General features: G+C 48.3%; 4 protein-coding genes across 4 annotated transcripts; 1 reads left to right on the top strand and 3 right to left on the bottom strand.

Annotated features, from left to right (window-relative positions):
- Positions 1 to 3,195: 3,195 nt before the first annotated feature.
- Positions 3,196 to 4,945, bottom strand: FPRO_14818 (uncharacterized protein; the record flags this gene model as incomplete). Its single annotated transcript, XM_031224998.1, has 3 exons — positions 3,196 to 4,032; positions 4,088 to 4,640; positions 4,749 to 4,945. The coding sequence occupies 3 exons, from the start codon at positions 4,943 to 4,945 to the stop codon at positions 3,196 to 3,198; spliced, it is 1,587 nt and encodes a 528-aa protein (XP_031090202.1).
- Positions 4,946 to 6,917: 1,972 nt separating this feature from the next.
- Positions 6,918 to 8,633, bottom strand: FPRO_14819 (uncharacterized protein; the record flags this gene model as incomplete). The annotated part of the gene is made up of 1 exon (XM_031224997.1): positions 6,918 to 8,633. The coding sequence occupies one exon, from the start codon at positions 8,631 to 8,633 to the stop codon at positions 6,918 to 6,920; it is 1,716 nt and encodes a 571-aa protein (XP_031090201.1).
- Positions 8,634 to 10,758: 2,125 nt separating this feature from the next.
- On the bottom strand, positions 10,759 to 11,320 carry FPRO_14820 (uncharacterized protein; the record flags this gene model as incomplete). The annotated part of the gene is made up of 3 exons (XM_031224996.1): positions 10,759 to 10,782; positions 10,839 to 11,138; positions 11,189 to 11,320. 3 exons carry the CDS (start codon positions 11,318 to 11,320, stop codon positions 10,759 to 10,761), a joined length of 456 nt encoding a protein of 151 aa, XP_031090200.1.
- Positions 11,321 to 12,113: 793 nt separating this feature from the next.
- Positions 12,114 to 13,106, top strand: FPRO_14821 (uncharacterized protein; the record flags this gene model as incomplete). Its single annotated transcript, XM_031224995.1, has 1 exon — positions 12,114 to 13,106. One exon carries the CDS (start codon positions 12,114 to 12,116, stop codon positions 13,104 to 13,106), a length of 993 nt encoding a protein of 330 aa, XP_031090199.1.
- Between the last annotated feature and the right edge of the window lie 392 nt (positions 13,107 to 13,498).

The raw sequence follows: 13,498 nt of genomic DNA, 5'->3' as shown, positions 1-13,498 counted from the left end.
GCCCAGAAGGATTTTGCTAAGATCTTGCTGGAGCAATTGGGTATTCTTACCAATCCTCTATAAAGTTGTGAATTGCCATGTTAGAAGAGGCTGATGCTATCCACATCGTACCTACTCTCTTTCATAGCAGGGTAGCAGGGGGTAAAACCGAGAAAATAACAAAGCATTCTTTGTACTGATTCACGGCCAAACCCAGGCAGGCTTAATTGTTGCTCCGTTGAGATCAGATGATGCAAACACATCGCGCTTAATGCCTGCCCTCTACGTATTCCCTCCTATGCAATATCAGTGGGAGACCATCGCTGACTATACATTATGTATTACATCCAAGAGATTGATGTTTCCAAAAGCAAGGCTGGGTATCCCTCAACCCTAAACTTCCACTAATAATCTCCACACTATACCCGTCTCCTCCTCTATGGCAACCTTCATGGTATGTGCTAAATGTGATTGCCCTCGAGTGTGATCGTTTGGGAATTCACCCGATTTTATAATCATGTGTTGCCGGCAAAACGAGACATTTGGTAGGAGCCCTGTGTAGTGTGCAGGTTTAGAGGCCCTTTTGCTATAGTATTGCTTAGATGTTACTTTCTATAGAGACGAGAGGGGGATATTGAATACGCCGTCCCTCGACAATTGTTTGCTCCTCTTATAGCCCTGATTGCATCATCAAAACCCAATCCTTTGAAAGACGAAAGATGATCAAAAGTAGCGACTTTTTACCAAAGTATGTCATATAAGACGCTAGTAAGCTGGCACATAATTAAAACTCATCTACCAGTACAGGCCTTTACTGGCTCAAGAAAACACCACTATGTCGATGGTCAGCTCTCTACATGATTGACGCTTTATGTCATGACAGAGTTGCCGCTAATCTTCGTTACTTTTACTAACAACGGCATAAATACAAGCCCACAGAGAACAGAAATCAATTAGTGACTAGTTTACATTGGCCGTGAGAAAAAAATGACCGAAAAGCTTGGCTACTTTGTTGATGGAACATCATAATGGGAAATTTGTATGTATACTGTGCCATGACGGCTAGCCTTGCTAAGGACCGACGTGACGCGTGACTGACGGACCCCGTGACTGACTTGCTGACGTTGTTCGATTAAACGCTAGTACGGATACCGCCATTAGCTGATAGTAATAATGCGCCCCCATTAATGCATGAGCTATTTAATTAAGCAAGGCATCATAAATTCACACTATCCCGTAGAAACGCACAGTCCTTTCTTTTAGCCCCTTTACATTTCAGCTATCAGCGGCAAGTGACTAGACAACAGAATGGCTCCTTCTCTGATCTCTTTACCTCCTGAGACGATATCCATGATACTTTCAGATCTCCCACGAGCAGATGTTCTCCATATTCGACTGACATGCAGACTTCTGAATAATCTAGCACACGCTCTCTTTGTTCGTTGTTCCTATCTGGATACCCGTAATATCATGGTTGAGAAACGCGATGTAGTGAATCTCCTCACTCTTTCAACGGTTTCTCGCCTTACGAGACTTGTACAGAAACCCAATCTCCACAGTTTCGTACTTTCACTTTACCAAAAATTGTCAAGTCAACAAAGATCACCTCCATGGGCAGAGTTGAGGGCCAAATCCCGATCCACCCAGAGCATGATACCATTCATTCCTACTATATCTGCTTGCAAGCTACAGATGGGAGAAATCAATAATTCTACTCGGTTATTTGCTCAAAATGCCCGTTGTTTCATCCCCTGTCTGCTACTGCATCGACTGGAATGCCTTCCAGTTGTCAACCTTTGCTCCTTTCACCTCTACGTTGATCAAAGGTTCAGCAAACGGATAAGCCTCGACAAGTCTCTCCGTCAGATTCCAGCATTGTCTGATTTTAGTCTTGAAACTTACGACGAAACCAGCAGATCGACGGGTATCCTTTGCAATGTCACTATTCCTCTATTGAAGAGATTCACTCTCGTGGGGGTGGGATGCCAGGAGCGCGAGCTCGAAGACTACCTTGTCAGACATGCGAAAACGCTTAGGGAATTGGATCTTGGGCGCTTTGTGCCAAACGGGGACGAACACGGCTGTAGTATCGCGCAGACGATAATTGAAAATCTGCAAGTGTTTCATTTGTCGCTTGACAGTGAGGGCTGGCAGTCGGAAGACAGAGGAGACCGTCACGATAGCCTGAAATGCCACCAGGGCGTCTGGGATTGATATCCCTTGCGAGTAGCCCCGAAGTCAAGATCTGAGCAGCCAGGGTACCGGTTGAGAGTGGCTCAAGGGGATGTACGAGACAAATTCCCACTGGTCAGTTGTCAGTACCCTAGCGAGCGCGTGACTATGTAATGAAGACGGCGGATACTTCCTTCTATGGTCGTACCCCTGACTCTGACCTTGGTATGAACACTCACCTTCATCTTGGACAATATGGACTTTGATGGTGTGGTAGAAGGAAGATCAGTAAGAACTTCGATGCGCATGCCAAGATTGGTGGAGTGATATTAGTTCACGAAGACGGTGTCGTACAAGCCGTATGGCAGCGAGTACGGCCACTAATCTAACTATCAGAAGGCTAAAATAGTCACTCAATAACATACCTGTGTCTAATGTTGAGCTTTTATGAAAATTATCACGATCGTGGAGTCTCGAGTCGGTTTGGATTCGCAAATTTGATTGGACATCCCACCTGATAAAACCGTCGCTATAATCCCGGACCGAAGACGACAGGTTGAAACCGAAGAGGCTAACGCAGAAGTCACATGTCAAATGAGCGCATTAAGCCCATGGTGAACGAGAAGTTGAAGAAGCCAAGAAAGCGAATGCTGACGACAGCATGTTAGTTTCAAAGAATTTATCGGCGTAGAATTTATCGCCCCAGAATTTATCGCCCAGAATTTACCGCCCCAGAATTTATCGCCCAGAGTTTATCGCCCCAGAATTTATCGCCCCAGAATTTACCGCCCAGAATTTACCGCCCAGAATTTACCGCCCCAGAATTTATCGCCCCAGAATTTACCGCCCCAGAATTTATCGCCTCAGAATTTATTCCCCCAGGGTTTTATCACTCCAGGGTTTTATCACTCCAGAATCTTACTAATAATAACATTCAACTATTATCTACTTTACTAAGTTCTGTCCGCCAGAATAAGCTCTCAGCCACAAATCTCAACTGCAAACCTTTGCATATTAATATACTCCTTACAGCATCTTGCCCGTCTAATTCTTACATTTAGTAAAACCCCGCAGCACCGCAACCTTGGCAAATTTCTCATCTACATGTGCTAAATTCTCTCTCTGTCTCTTAACCCTCTCCTCTATCACATCTCTCTGTCTGGTGCTAGAAATGATTTCGACCTGTAGCTTTTCTATCGTACCCTTGTATTCGTCGCAATTTGCTTGCATGCTTTCCAATCTTTCCTTGCATGACTCGATATCTGCTGCCGATGACTGAATCATCGACTTGGCATCCGTTATGATCTTATTGAGCAATGTATTCGCAGGCTCAACAATGCGCCCCGTGCCGTGTTGGTTCAACCATTCGCACGCTCCTTTATAATCAATCTGTGACTGCTCAACCTTCCCCGCGAGATCAGCTGCCAACCTCTGTTCGTTTTCCAGCTTTTGTTCAAGTGCATCTTGTTCTTGCAACATTTCTACCACTTTGCCCTTGTGCTTCTCAAGGGCTTTCATATCTTCTGTCAGATTGGCGTTTGCTTTTCCCAAACACTTTTCAAATTTGTCCAAGTAATTTAGGGTGTCAGAAATTTTCATGTCATGCTCTCCAGAGTTGTCAAGGAAGCCAAAGTTGTCGGCGTCGGAATGGCTCTGCTCAAATAACGGTCGGCAGTCTATTCGTGGCACTCCAAGAGATGCAGCTTCGCTGGAGGGCTTGGCAAGTTCCGAACTTATAGGACTCTCAAGCTGTTTGGCAAAGAAACTGCGAAGGTTATTGGCATCGACTTCCAATGGGATAGGATTCCCATTCACCAGAGCCTGGCAGATAGCCAGAGTGAAGATACCGCAGTTGAAGCCGTCTTCTTGTTGGGGACATTTCTGCTGAGTGTTAGCTCCAAGAACAGAACAATCATTGATCAAACCGCGCCCATACTTCTTCGAAAATGTTGAGTCCATCAGTAGGCCCAATTCTCGGCTGTTCCAGTATCCATGACTTCAGGACATCAACCGGCATCTTCCACGGAAGAGGATTATAATGCTTGAGCTGCCCTAGTTGTCTGTCTAGATGACAAAGCGACCAGTGGTGCTTGGCATTGATGAAGAAGATCAGGTTATTTGCAGAAATCTTGTTTGTCCCGGACAATTTGGACTCCTCAGAGGGATATCCCGGATCGAAAATATGCCATTCATTAGAGGCTTTCAAGAGCTCCACACAGCGCAACATATCACTGTCTGTGAGCCAGTCGCTGCCCCTGAGGTGGGATATGGTTTCGGACACTGGAGGTAGTGTCGGAAGGGCAGGAAAGCTCTTGTCGCTGTCAACAGAAAGAGGACGATTCGGTGATTTACTCAGTTTGTCATTGTGAGAACCGGACATCGAGTCTTTACTGCTGAGAGGCGATTCATCCGAGCCGTCTTGGTCTGGTAGAGGGAGTGCAGGAGCATCTGTGGCCACGTGTTGCGTATGGCTTCCGGTAACATTGCTGCTGTTCCGTTGAAGTTCAGGGCCCGCTTTGGCGACTCCTTTTTTGCTTTTTCCGAGAGGAAATGGATACTCAAGTCTGCTGAATGTTCTTTGCGTGACTGTGGTTTACTTAGCTTGCTGAATTGCCTTGACCATAAAGCCGTCGTCGTCCCATATGTTTTCTACTGGGTATTTTGCGCCCTTGCAGTTTTTGATCACCTTGTTCATTCTTGAAACGATGACGGGGCAATTTGGGTTCTCAGGTGCATACTCCTCTGGCCACCAGCCTGGTTGTTTTTGCTCTTGTTGTTGTTGCTGTTGTTTCATCCCCGTTGGTTGCTTCCGTTTTTTATGGTGTCCACCATTACCACTGACTTTATCACTGAGAAAATCCCCATCTTTGCCCGCGTCATAGGGCTCACTGAAGGCGGTTTCCTGATGTTCAAGTTGGGATAATGCTCGTCTTTTCGCCCCACGGGTTTGAGTAGCGGTGGCCATTTGACATCCCTGATAATGCCGGGACGCGATTTCAATTCCCAAGATTGGCTACCGGCTCGAGCCTGGCCTTTCAAAGTGGCGCCAATTGATTGGGTGTCCTCGGCAAAGTTCGTAATATCGAATCAAGAAAAACAACAGACGCCAGATCTTGATTGTGCTGTGTATAATGTGGATCCGCGGCTATCATGATCTCAGAGGTGGCATTCTATTTCGTGGAAGTCAACAGAGAAAAAGCCTTCTCCTATCTGAACCCCGATTGTTCATCAGTTATCAGTGCCGCCCTCAAGCGAGAAGGAGTGGATCGAATACAGCCAATCAACAATCGCTGGCTTAGCATATTCTGTGATCCGTGCGCGCTTACGGGAAGACCGGGTTCATCAAGCGTCGCACTATGATTGGCTAAGTGTGGATCTCATCACGGGAATGCCATCGTAGAACGTTACTCTCCCAATTTATCTTCTCACTTACCCCGTCCGGAGCGCTTCCGCTCCTGATGCTCTAGATGAACTTGTATAGGCGTGGCGACCAAACCTTGTTGCAGCACTGATCTAACTAGCCTGCCTATAGATATTCGATATCTCACGCTCCTTCTCCTCTTCACTCTGCTAAGCCATGCAGCCCCGCGTCTGCTCCTCACAAATACCGGGCGTGGCATCCTCCGAAGCGATCTCCTCAGACCCATTTCTGCTGTTATCCCCCACGAATTTGCCTTTGACACTGTCAAACCTCTCCTGAAGTCAGCCCTCGCCAGTAAATCCGATGCCTCCATCTGGTGTCAAATCTATGACGCTGTTGTCGAACACACCCCGCCTCACCGATCGATAGCCTCTTTGCTCCAACACACCCCATGACTGCGCGACGCAAGCAGCTTCGCAAACTCCTCCGAACGTGGCAAATAAGTGGACGACGTGCTAAAAGACGAGCCTAGGTCTATGTGTGTCGGGTCCCGCCGCTTTCATGACGCATACTTTGGAGGCGTGGCCTGCCTTGACGCAGCGTCCCGGGCGTTTCCAAAGCAGTACGAGGAACGCAGTGATCTGCTGCTTGAAGACGGTTGAAAGGACGGCCCAGGGATGCGAACGAGGATGATGTGTTGAGCTGGTCTGCCAACTTCAGCGACAAACTAGCGACGTTCGTAGGCATCCACGGGCCATGCCTAACGCATCATCATCGACGACGGCCTCTGGTCCAGCCCAATAAGCCAACACAAGGTTCTACCGCAGAGCGCAGGTTGGAAACCAGTTTCGTCAACGATTTAAGTGCTGAACAAGACTCGAGATGTCGCTGGTCGCAGGTCTCGGTGCCTGGACAGCTGAAGAGCAACCCACCCACCGACAAGGCCTTGACGGCGTGGCTTGATCTGGGGAGATAATCCGGGGAGGGAGGTGCTTATTGCGCAGAATACCCGTCGCTCCATCTTGAGCCTTACCATCTGCCGGTCCCTCACGAGGGTATGGGCACTTGATCGGTTCCGGGCTGTCGCATTGGAGCAGTTCGACATGAACAAAGATGCAGATTGACGGGGCAGATGATGACATCTGGAATAATCTTCGACGGGGGCTGGATACTACGCAACCTGCCAACTACCGTCCACAACGACCAGTTCGGCGGAATAACGTCGTGTCTGGCACATTGGGAGTGGGCCGCGGCAGCACTAGGACTAGCAGAAAGCGTCCACCTAGCCAAGCTGGGGTTGCTTTCCCTTTCAGCAAGCGACCTTGTTCCATGTCTCCAATGGCAGCCTCCAGTTCATTGCTAAATCGCGTATGCCGGCGTGTCTTTCTCAGAGACTGCGGAATCTCTATCTACAAGGCGAGCTCTTGATCAGCTCTGCTTGCTGCGTTGAAGCAGTGCTTTGAAGGACATGAGTCATCCCGAATTTATTCTTCAAAAAGTCCTGCACAGACCTGTCACCTTCAAACGATGCCGTAAGTGCTTCTCTATCGCCGTCAATCCTGAGACCTTTAAGGCCTGTTGCTCTTGATAAAGCGACATAAACTTGGCCTGCCACAAAAGCTTTGGACAGATCTATGATCACACGGTCTAGGGTCATACCCTGGCTTTTGTGGACGCTCATTGCCCAACCAGGTATCAGAGGAATTTGGGTTCTGTGCAAGAAGGAGTATGGTTCTGTGTCACCGATTGCATTGACAAGACATGCAGCATATATAGTGCACTTCATTCCATTGTGGAACAGCACTCGTGGCCAGAACGTCTTTGCAATCGGTCCCATACGTCCTCGTGTTGCCTTCTGCTGAACTTTCATGAATTCCGTCACTTGTCTTCGCTTGAGTGCTACATGTCCCCCACTGAACAGTTTGAACGAAGGCGTCGCGTCTCTGTCATACTTGCCACCTAAAAACTTCGTAAGGTCGAATTCTTCAAATCCATAAATAACACCTTGGCTTCCATTGACGAGACCGCCTTCAATGTCAAGGTTCACCTGCAATATAACAAGCATACCTCCCCTCAATGAAACGCTCTGTTCTAGCCTGTGGTCCTTGCATGCTAATAAGTGTCCATCCGCATCTTGAGTGGTATAGCGGTCGAACTTCAAGTGCTGTTTTTGCCCGCATTCGAAACCATCCAAAGCTTTGTACATGTAGACGGGGGTCTTGAGCTTTCGAAAGCTATTCGAATTGATCTCGGCAACCTCGCGCCTTGTGCAGAGGAGTTTTGTTGCTTTATCAACATTATGGGGATGATTAATCAGCGTTGTGATCTCGTCTGTTGTGAATGGGATCCCAAATCGACACTTCTGAAGCATTTGGATGAAATAAGCATCATGTTGACGATGAACTTTTTGAAGGTTGACGTAAGTAAACCCTGCTTCTTCCCAAGCAGCACTCCGAAAGGCCCATTTGTCTTCGTCCCTGAACGGCCCGTGGTTTTCAGGGCAGCTATACTTAAGTCCATCACTATCGAGATTTGTCTCCAGTCCGCAGTTCAAACAGAACTGGAATGGTCTCACAGGAGGTAGTTGGCAGAAGTCTCCTGTCACAACCACTTGAACTCCTCCAAAGGCAGGGGCATCGCTAGAAGGACCTTTGAGATTTGAGTCCCAGCATCGAACTTCCTTCATACAGATATTTATGCGCTCCAAATGATGATTCTCAACCATGCTGATCTCATCAATGATAAGAACTTCAGTACGTCTCAGACGAGCCGCGACGTAGGTGCGAAATCCCTCGCTTTTCAATCTTTCCAGAGAATACTTATGAAAGTCGGGTGTCCAGCCCATGTAAGACCAAGTCGACATGCCTTGTACTAGAAGTGCAGACCGACCAGTGGGAGCAATGATGTCAACTCGTTTGTACTTTGCTTTTAGCTCTTTGACAACAGCTTCTAAAACAGTAGACTTTCCGCAGCCTGCTGAGCCGGTGGAAAAAACATTGCGTCCACATAGAATCAAGTCCACCAGATTTTGCTGTTCGTCGCATAGCTTTGGTAAGATGTTGGAATTGGGTACCACTACGCCATTCCCTGTATTGTGAACTTCCTGCGTGAAAAGTGTCATTGAAAACACCGTCTTCTCAGAGAGATGTTATCGTTTTGTTTTATTCTTGGAAAAGACAACAGATCGATGGCCACGGCAGGTGTTCGGCTGTATGAGGAAAAAGGCCGTCATGAACCCTTTGCGGCGGAGTCGTGACCCAGACCTGGCCCTCGGACGAAGATTCTCGCAGGGTGACGAGGCTAAGTTGGAAGTGAAAAGCTTGAGCGAGGTTACTTTACCGCACATCACGCCACTGATTATATTAATTGCAGAAATTCCTCCTCGTAAGGCTCAGGTTCATTGATGTTCAAAAGATGCAGGAAGCAGGCGTGTTGGCAAAGGTGAGCAGCGGCTGAAAATCTGTGGCGGATGCAACCCGGTTAGCCTGGATGCCTGGCATCTTAGGCAGCAAAGCTATACCTGAGCCTTTAGACAACCTGTTGGCTGGAACTCAGAAATCTCTCCATTGTACATCAGTTTCACATAAATTTCAGACACTGGAGGATACGACTGCGCCTTTCGACGGTTGTCCAATAGGTCATGATTGCGTGGCACATATGCATAATAATAAGAGTGATATCGTAGCATGAAGCGAAACTAGCACCAGCCGGTCAGTACGCGGGAGGCCCACCGTGAGACTTTTCGTGCGGGGCCATTCTCGAGTTGGTGTCGCACTCATTTTTCGTCGAAATGAATTTTATTCTTCTCCATCTGTTCCTGCTTAAGTATACTACCCCGTATCCTTGTTTCATTTGAGATATCAAGATCGTGGCTCTTTTGAACCTGACAGTGGATTATAGTAGAAATTCAACAATTATCCTCCACAATGCCTGAATCTGCCTGTCTGCACCTTTTTCGAAAGATCTTTGAGAAGAACCTAGGCCCTCTTGCAGCTGGAATCATGAGCCTTGTCATCATGTCCTTCAAGATAAATTCCGCTTTGATTGTATCCGTAACCTTTGTTTCTTGCCAGCCGCTGGCCGCAAGAGTGACAGAAGCTTGATGTAAACCCAAGCACTTAACCACGCCACTGGCGATGGATTGGCAGTATTTCTTACGTCGCTCGGGATGCTCCAGCACGTGCAGAGGTTATCACACCTACTCACGTGTGAAGGGAACGATGATGCGACCATCTCTCGGGCTTATTACGATGCCTTTCACATCGCCATAACATACGAGATCAGGTAAGAACCAAGATATTCGCTGAGTGAGCATTATCACCGTGAGTGACCATCAAAGAATATGACAGCCCAGAAGTGAGGAAGGTACAAAAGCTCTCCAAGGACCCATCTCAGCATGCAGACTCGACACACTTGATGAGGCCTTCTGGCTTAGTTTTTCGCGCCATTGCACCAATCCACTAAAGGTCTATCACACTTCTTCCCCTCGTATGGCGCATACTTCGCCCAGCATGAATGGCCAGGTAGCATTCTTGGATGCTACAGCTTGTATGACAGTCTCATCGCCCTTTAGGCCCGCGTCGTAAATCTCGATGGCGAAGCGGCTTCGTGCCTTGTTCGACCTGGAAGGAGCAGGCAAAGGCATAGGTTCGCTAGCGTCGGCCATTCCCAATAACAGCTTGTCAAATTGCCTGTATGTCAATATCATGGTAAATTAGGCCTCATGTTTCTGCCCCATAATGGTTGAGTTCACCAGCCAGACTTGCAGTCTTCAATCAGCCTATTGTTCACGTTGCTGTGACAAAAAGGAAACATGGGGTTGCTTGGCGGATAGTTCCAACTTAACCGCTACTAAATGGTTCTTCACTCTGCTCCCAGGCATCTGGAATGGCACCGAAACGCGGCAATCATCGGAGACGCTCTGCCGTGTCACCGCCGCCACGTGCTCCTTGGTTGAGGTGGATACGAAGCTGATGTGCCATGAAAGCTACCATCTGCGACACCCAACACCCACGGAGTATCATACTCAGGAACATTTTGGCACTTCCAACGGGTCCAATGTCCCCTGCTCCGAGCTGGCCGAACCGCACCCGGCTGTGGCAGTTGGCTGTGACGACCCGGCCGTGGGGATACTCCAGTGATGCGATTTGTAGCGATATTGGCTTGCGTTCTTCGTCTTTTGTCCGAGGCCACGGAGCGAATTGCGGCTTTCCGCTTGAGTCTCGAAAGTCGAGCATACGATTGAATCAGACTTGATTGTGTTGATAAACCTCGATCTGTTAGCCATTGACACTGCTGCAGGTTGCATCGAGTCCCAGCTCCTTACATTCCTCCTTTGTCCCACAGCATCCGACTCATCACGCTTCCGCTTCTCTCCTCGTTGCACTACCTCAGCTTGAGGTTCGACAGCAGGACTGTACTCATAGCCCACCAACTGCAAAATAATCCGTTTGGCAAAGCTCGCATACGGTTGAAATGGGATCCGAAGATGCTCGATCATTGGCCACATAAAGCTCTCCATGTCAAGTATCGGATCGTTGAGGGCATCGAGGAGTTCGTGGGGTATATCAGCTTGAAAGATGTGCGCAAATGTGGTGTCGGATTTATTGGTTACAAGCAACCGCGCCTCAGAATTGTCAGTGGAATGAGTAAAACCGGAGAAGGGGGTAGACTCACCATGAAGGTCTTCGGTCGTGGCGTTCGACGCTTCCGCCATTGCAATTGAGCCAAGGACAACAAAACACAGACCAAATACAAATCCTCAAACCAGAGCGGGGGGGTAACAGTCCGCAATTTGCGCTGATACATTTTCGATACGGGATAATTGCAGCCATCGCCAGGATGTGATTTTGGCCTCAGCACTCGTTGACGTTCTCGAGTGACTTTGTCATAGTGATAATAACCAATGATCGGCCGCTGTTGGGTACTCGTTGTGCTCACCTGGAAGATATCGCAGTCTGGTGAATGCACGTCGCGCCCGGCGAAGGTGAAAGGAGGCGAGCCATTTACTTTCTCTAAGGGACTATCTTTGCAGCGCAGTAAATGACCAACGGATACTGACTTGACAACCGGTGAGTCTATATTTGCTAGGTTGCGGGAATGCATTGTGAGGATCTTGTCGGCAGCCATTAAGGATGAGGTAGAGGGAGGCAGAGCAGAGTCAAGGTGCTGGAATTGAAAGCCCAGGAGACGCAGATGCTGCGATGTCCAGAGCAGAGGATGCACGGCGAACCATGGATGTTCGATGCTTAGTCTGTGTAGGGACTTTGTCGTTGGCAGTTGCATTGTGGTTGGGCGGATGAATTTGCACGTCATGACGTGACGCGTTACAACGACATGCAAAGGGCGGAGACGGACTCACCTATTTCCGACTGGTTGAGTGGGCCAATGGTGCCAGTTCTGATTTTAGCCACGAAGCGACTAAAGAGCTATACCAATTTCGGTCCTGGCGGGTAAGTACTTCAGACTTATCAATATCAGTCAGAAGGCCGGGCCCTCAATAATGCTAAGAGGTTAGTGCAAATATACCGCACATCGAGTGCACCACATTTAGGCCTGAGGGGAAATACAGACCTCCCAAGGTTTTCAACCCCCGCTCAAGATGTCAAAGCCGTATTTCGATGCCATAAGATCAGAACGTGCATATCGCTCGTCCTTCCAATCTGAGCCAGCAAATGATCTCACTTTCTCTCTGTCCAACCTGCAAACTCCCGCCAGTAATTGGGGCCGCGAACAACTCTTCACATGCCATGTCGTCATCTCACCAGCACAGGACACTCTCCTCCCGGGGTACAAGAATGATCACATTACATTTGATCACAGCATATCAGATGAAGCTAGGCGGCAGATAGATAACTTTTTCCAAGGACCAGACCCCAACGACCTGGGTCAAAGCGAACATTACCTGGTCCACAAATACGGCACATCGCTGGGGCAAGTCTGGGCTACGGTAGCGGCTGTGAAAGCACGGCGATCGGGTGTGGCCGATTTAGATGTTATTAAAGACGCTATACCTACAAATAATGAAGGCACTCCAGAGAGCAAGAGACTGAGGTACAATACGGACTGCAAAGATTTTGTTGATTCAGGTACTCTTCAAATCGGCTCCAGCAGCCCTACCAGCAAGTTGCTTGGAGGGACGCCCGACTCATCTATCGGCTACGTCGACCAAGCACCGACTCGGGATCTTCCACCAGAGGACAATACTGTGAGGCTCATATCATGCGTCATGCGGCACATTCTCTACTACACGCAGCTTCCTGGGTCAACGCCTATAATTGAATTCCGAGATACACGTCAGCGTATGAGTCTGCAAGTTCTAGACTTGGGCGGCGAAGTTACGGCTATAGATGATGGTGGGCTTTGTCTAAAGGTGGAAGAGGAGAACGGCCGATTTACAGTGGCAAGGAATATGGTTGCGCTACTCGAAGCTAAGAGAAATCTCAAGGTGATTGAGGGCAAGCCGGTGATTTCGGACGAGTGCTTGTCGCAGATGACATGTGAAGCTATCTTGGCAAGAGCAGTTGATCCACTGGATGAGTTCCAGGACGGAAGGTGTGTACATTTATCCTTCGTCAATCTAGCGACTGACTAAGTAGTGTGACCATCATAAACGCTACACGGAACTATGTGTGTTTTCTTCAGTTCGATATGGAGGCTGGCTATATAGAGGAGTTGAAACTCGGGGTTATACCGTCGCAGTCACTCAGGATTACGGCCACAAAGTGGTTCGACCTCAGTACTAGAACGGGTAGGGAGTGCATTTTGAAGAATGTTTGTGGGTTGATGGCGTTAGTGAAAGTGCCATTCGATTGGGAAAGTGACAGTTTGGCGGAGTAATTTAGGCGTCTACTCATAACGGACATGTGGTCTCGTACAATTTACGATAGTCAGTGCTAGGGTGTGCATGTCAATTCAAAGATTTGATAGCCTCGTGTTTTCGTAAACAATGTGTCTCCAACATTCGCTGGGCTTTATGTTATGTTA

This window comes from Fusarium proliferatum (assembly GCF_900067095.1).
Source record: "Fusarium proliferatum ET1 genome assembly, contig: FPRO_scaffold018, whole genome shotgun sequence".
NCBI lineage: Eukaryota > Fungi > Ascomycota > Sordariomycetes > Hypocreales > Nectriaceae > Fusarium > Fusarium proliferatum.
The sequence above is the reverse complement of the archived record's forward strand: the minus strand, read 5'-3'. Positions and strand labels throughout refer to the sequence as shown.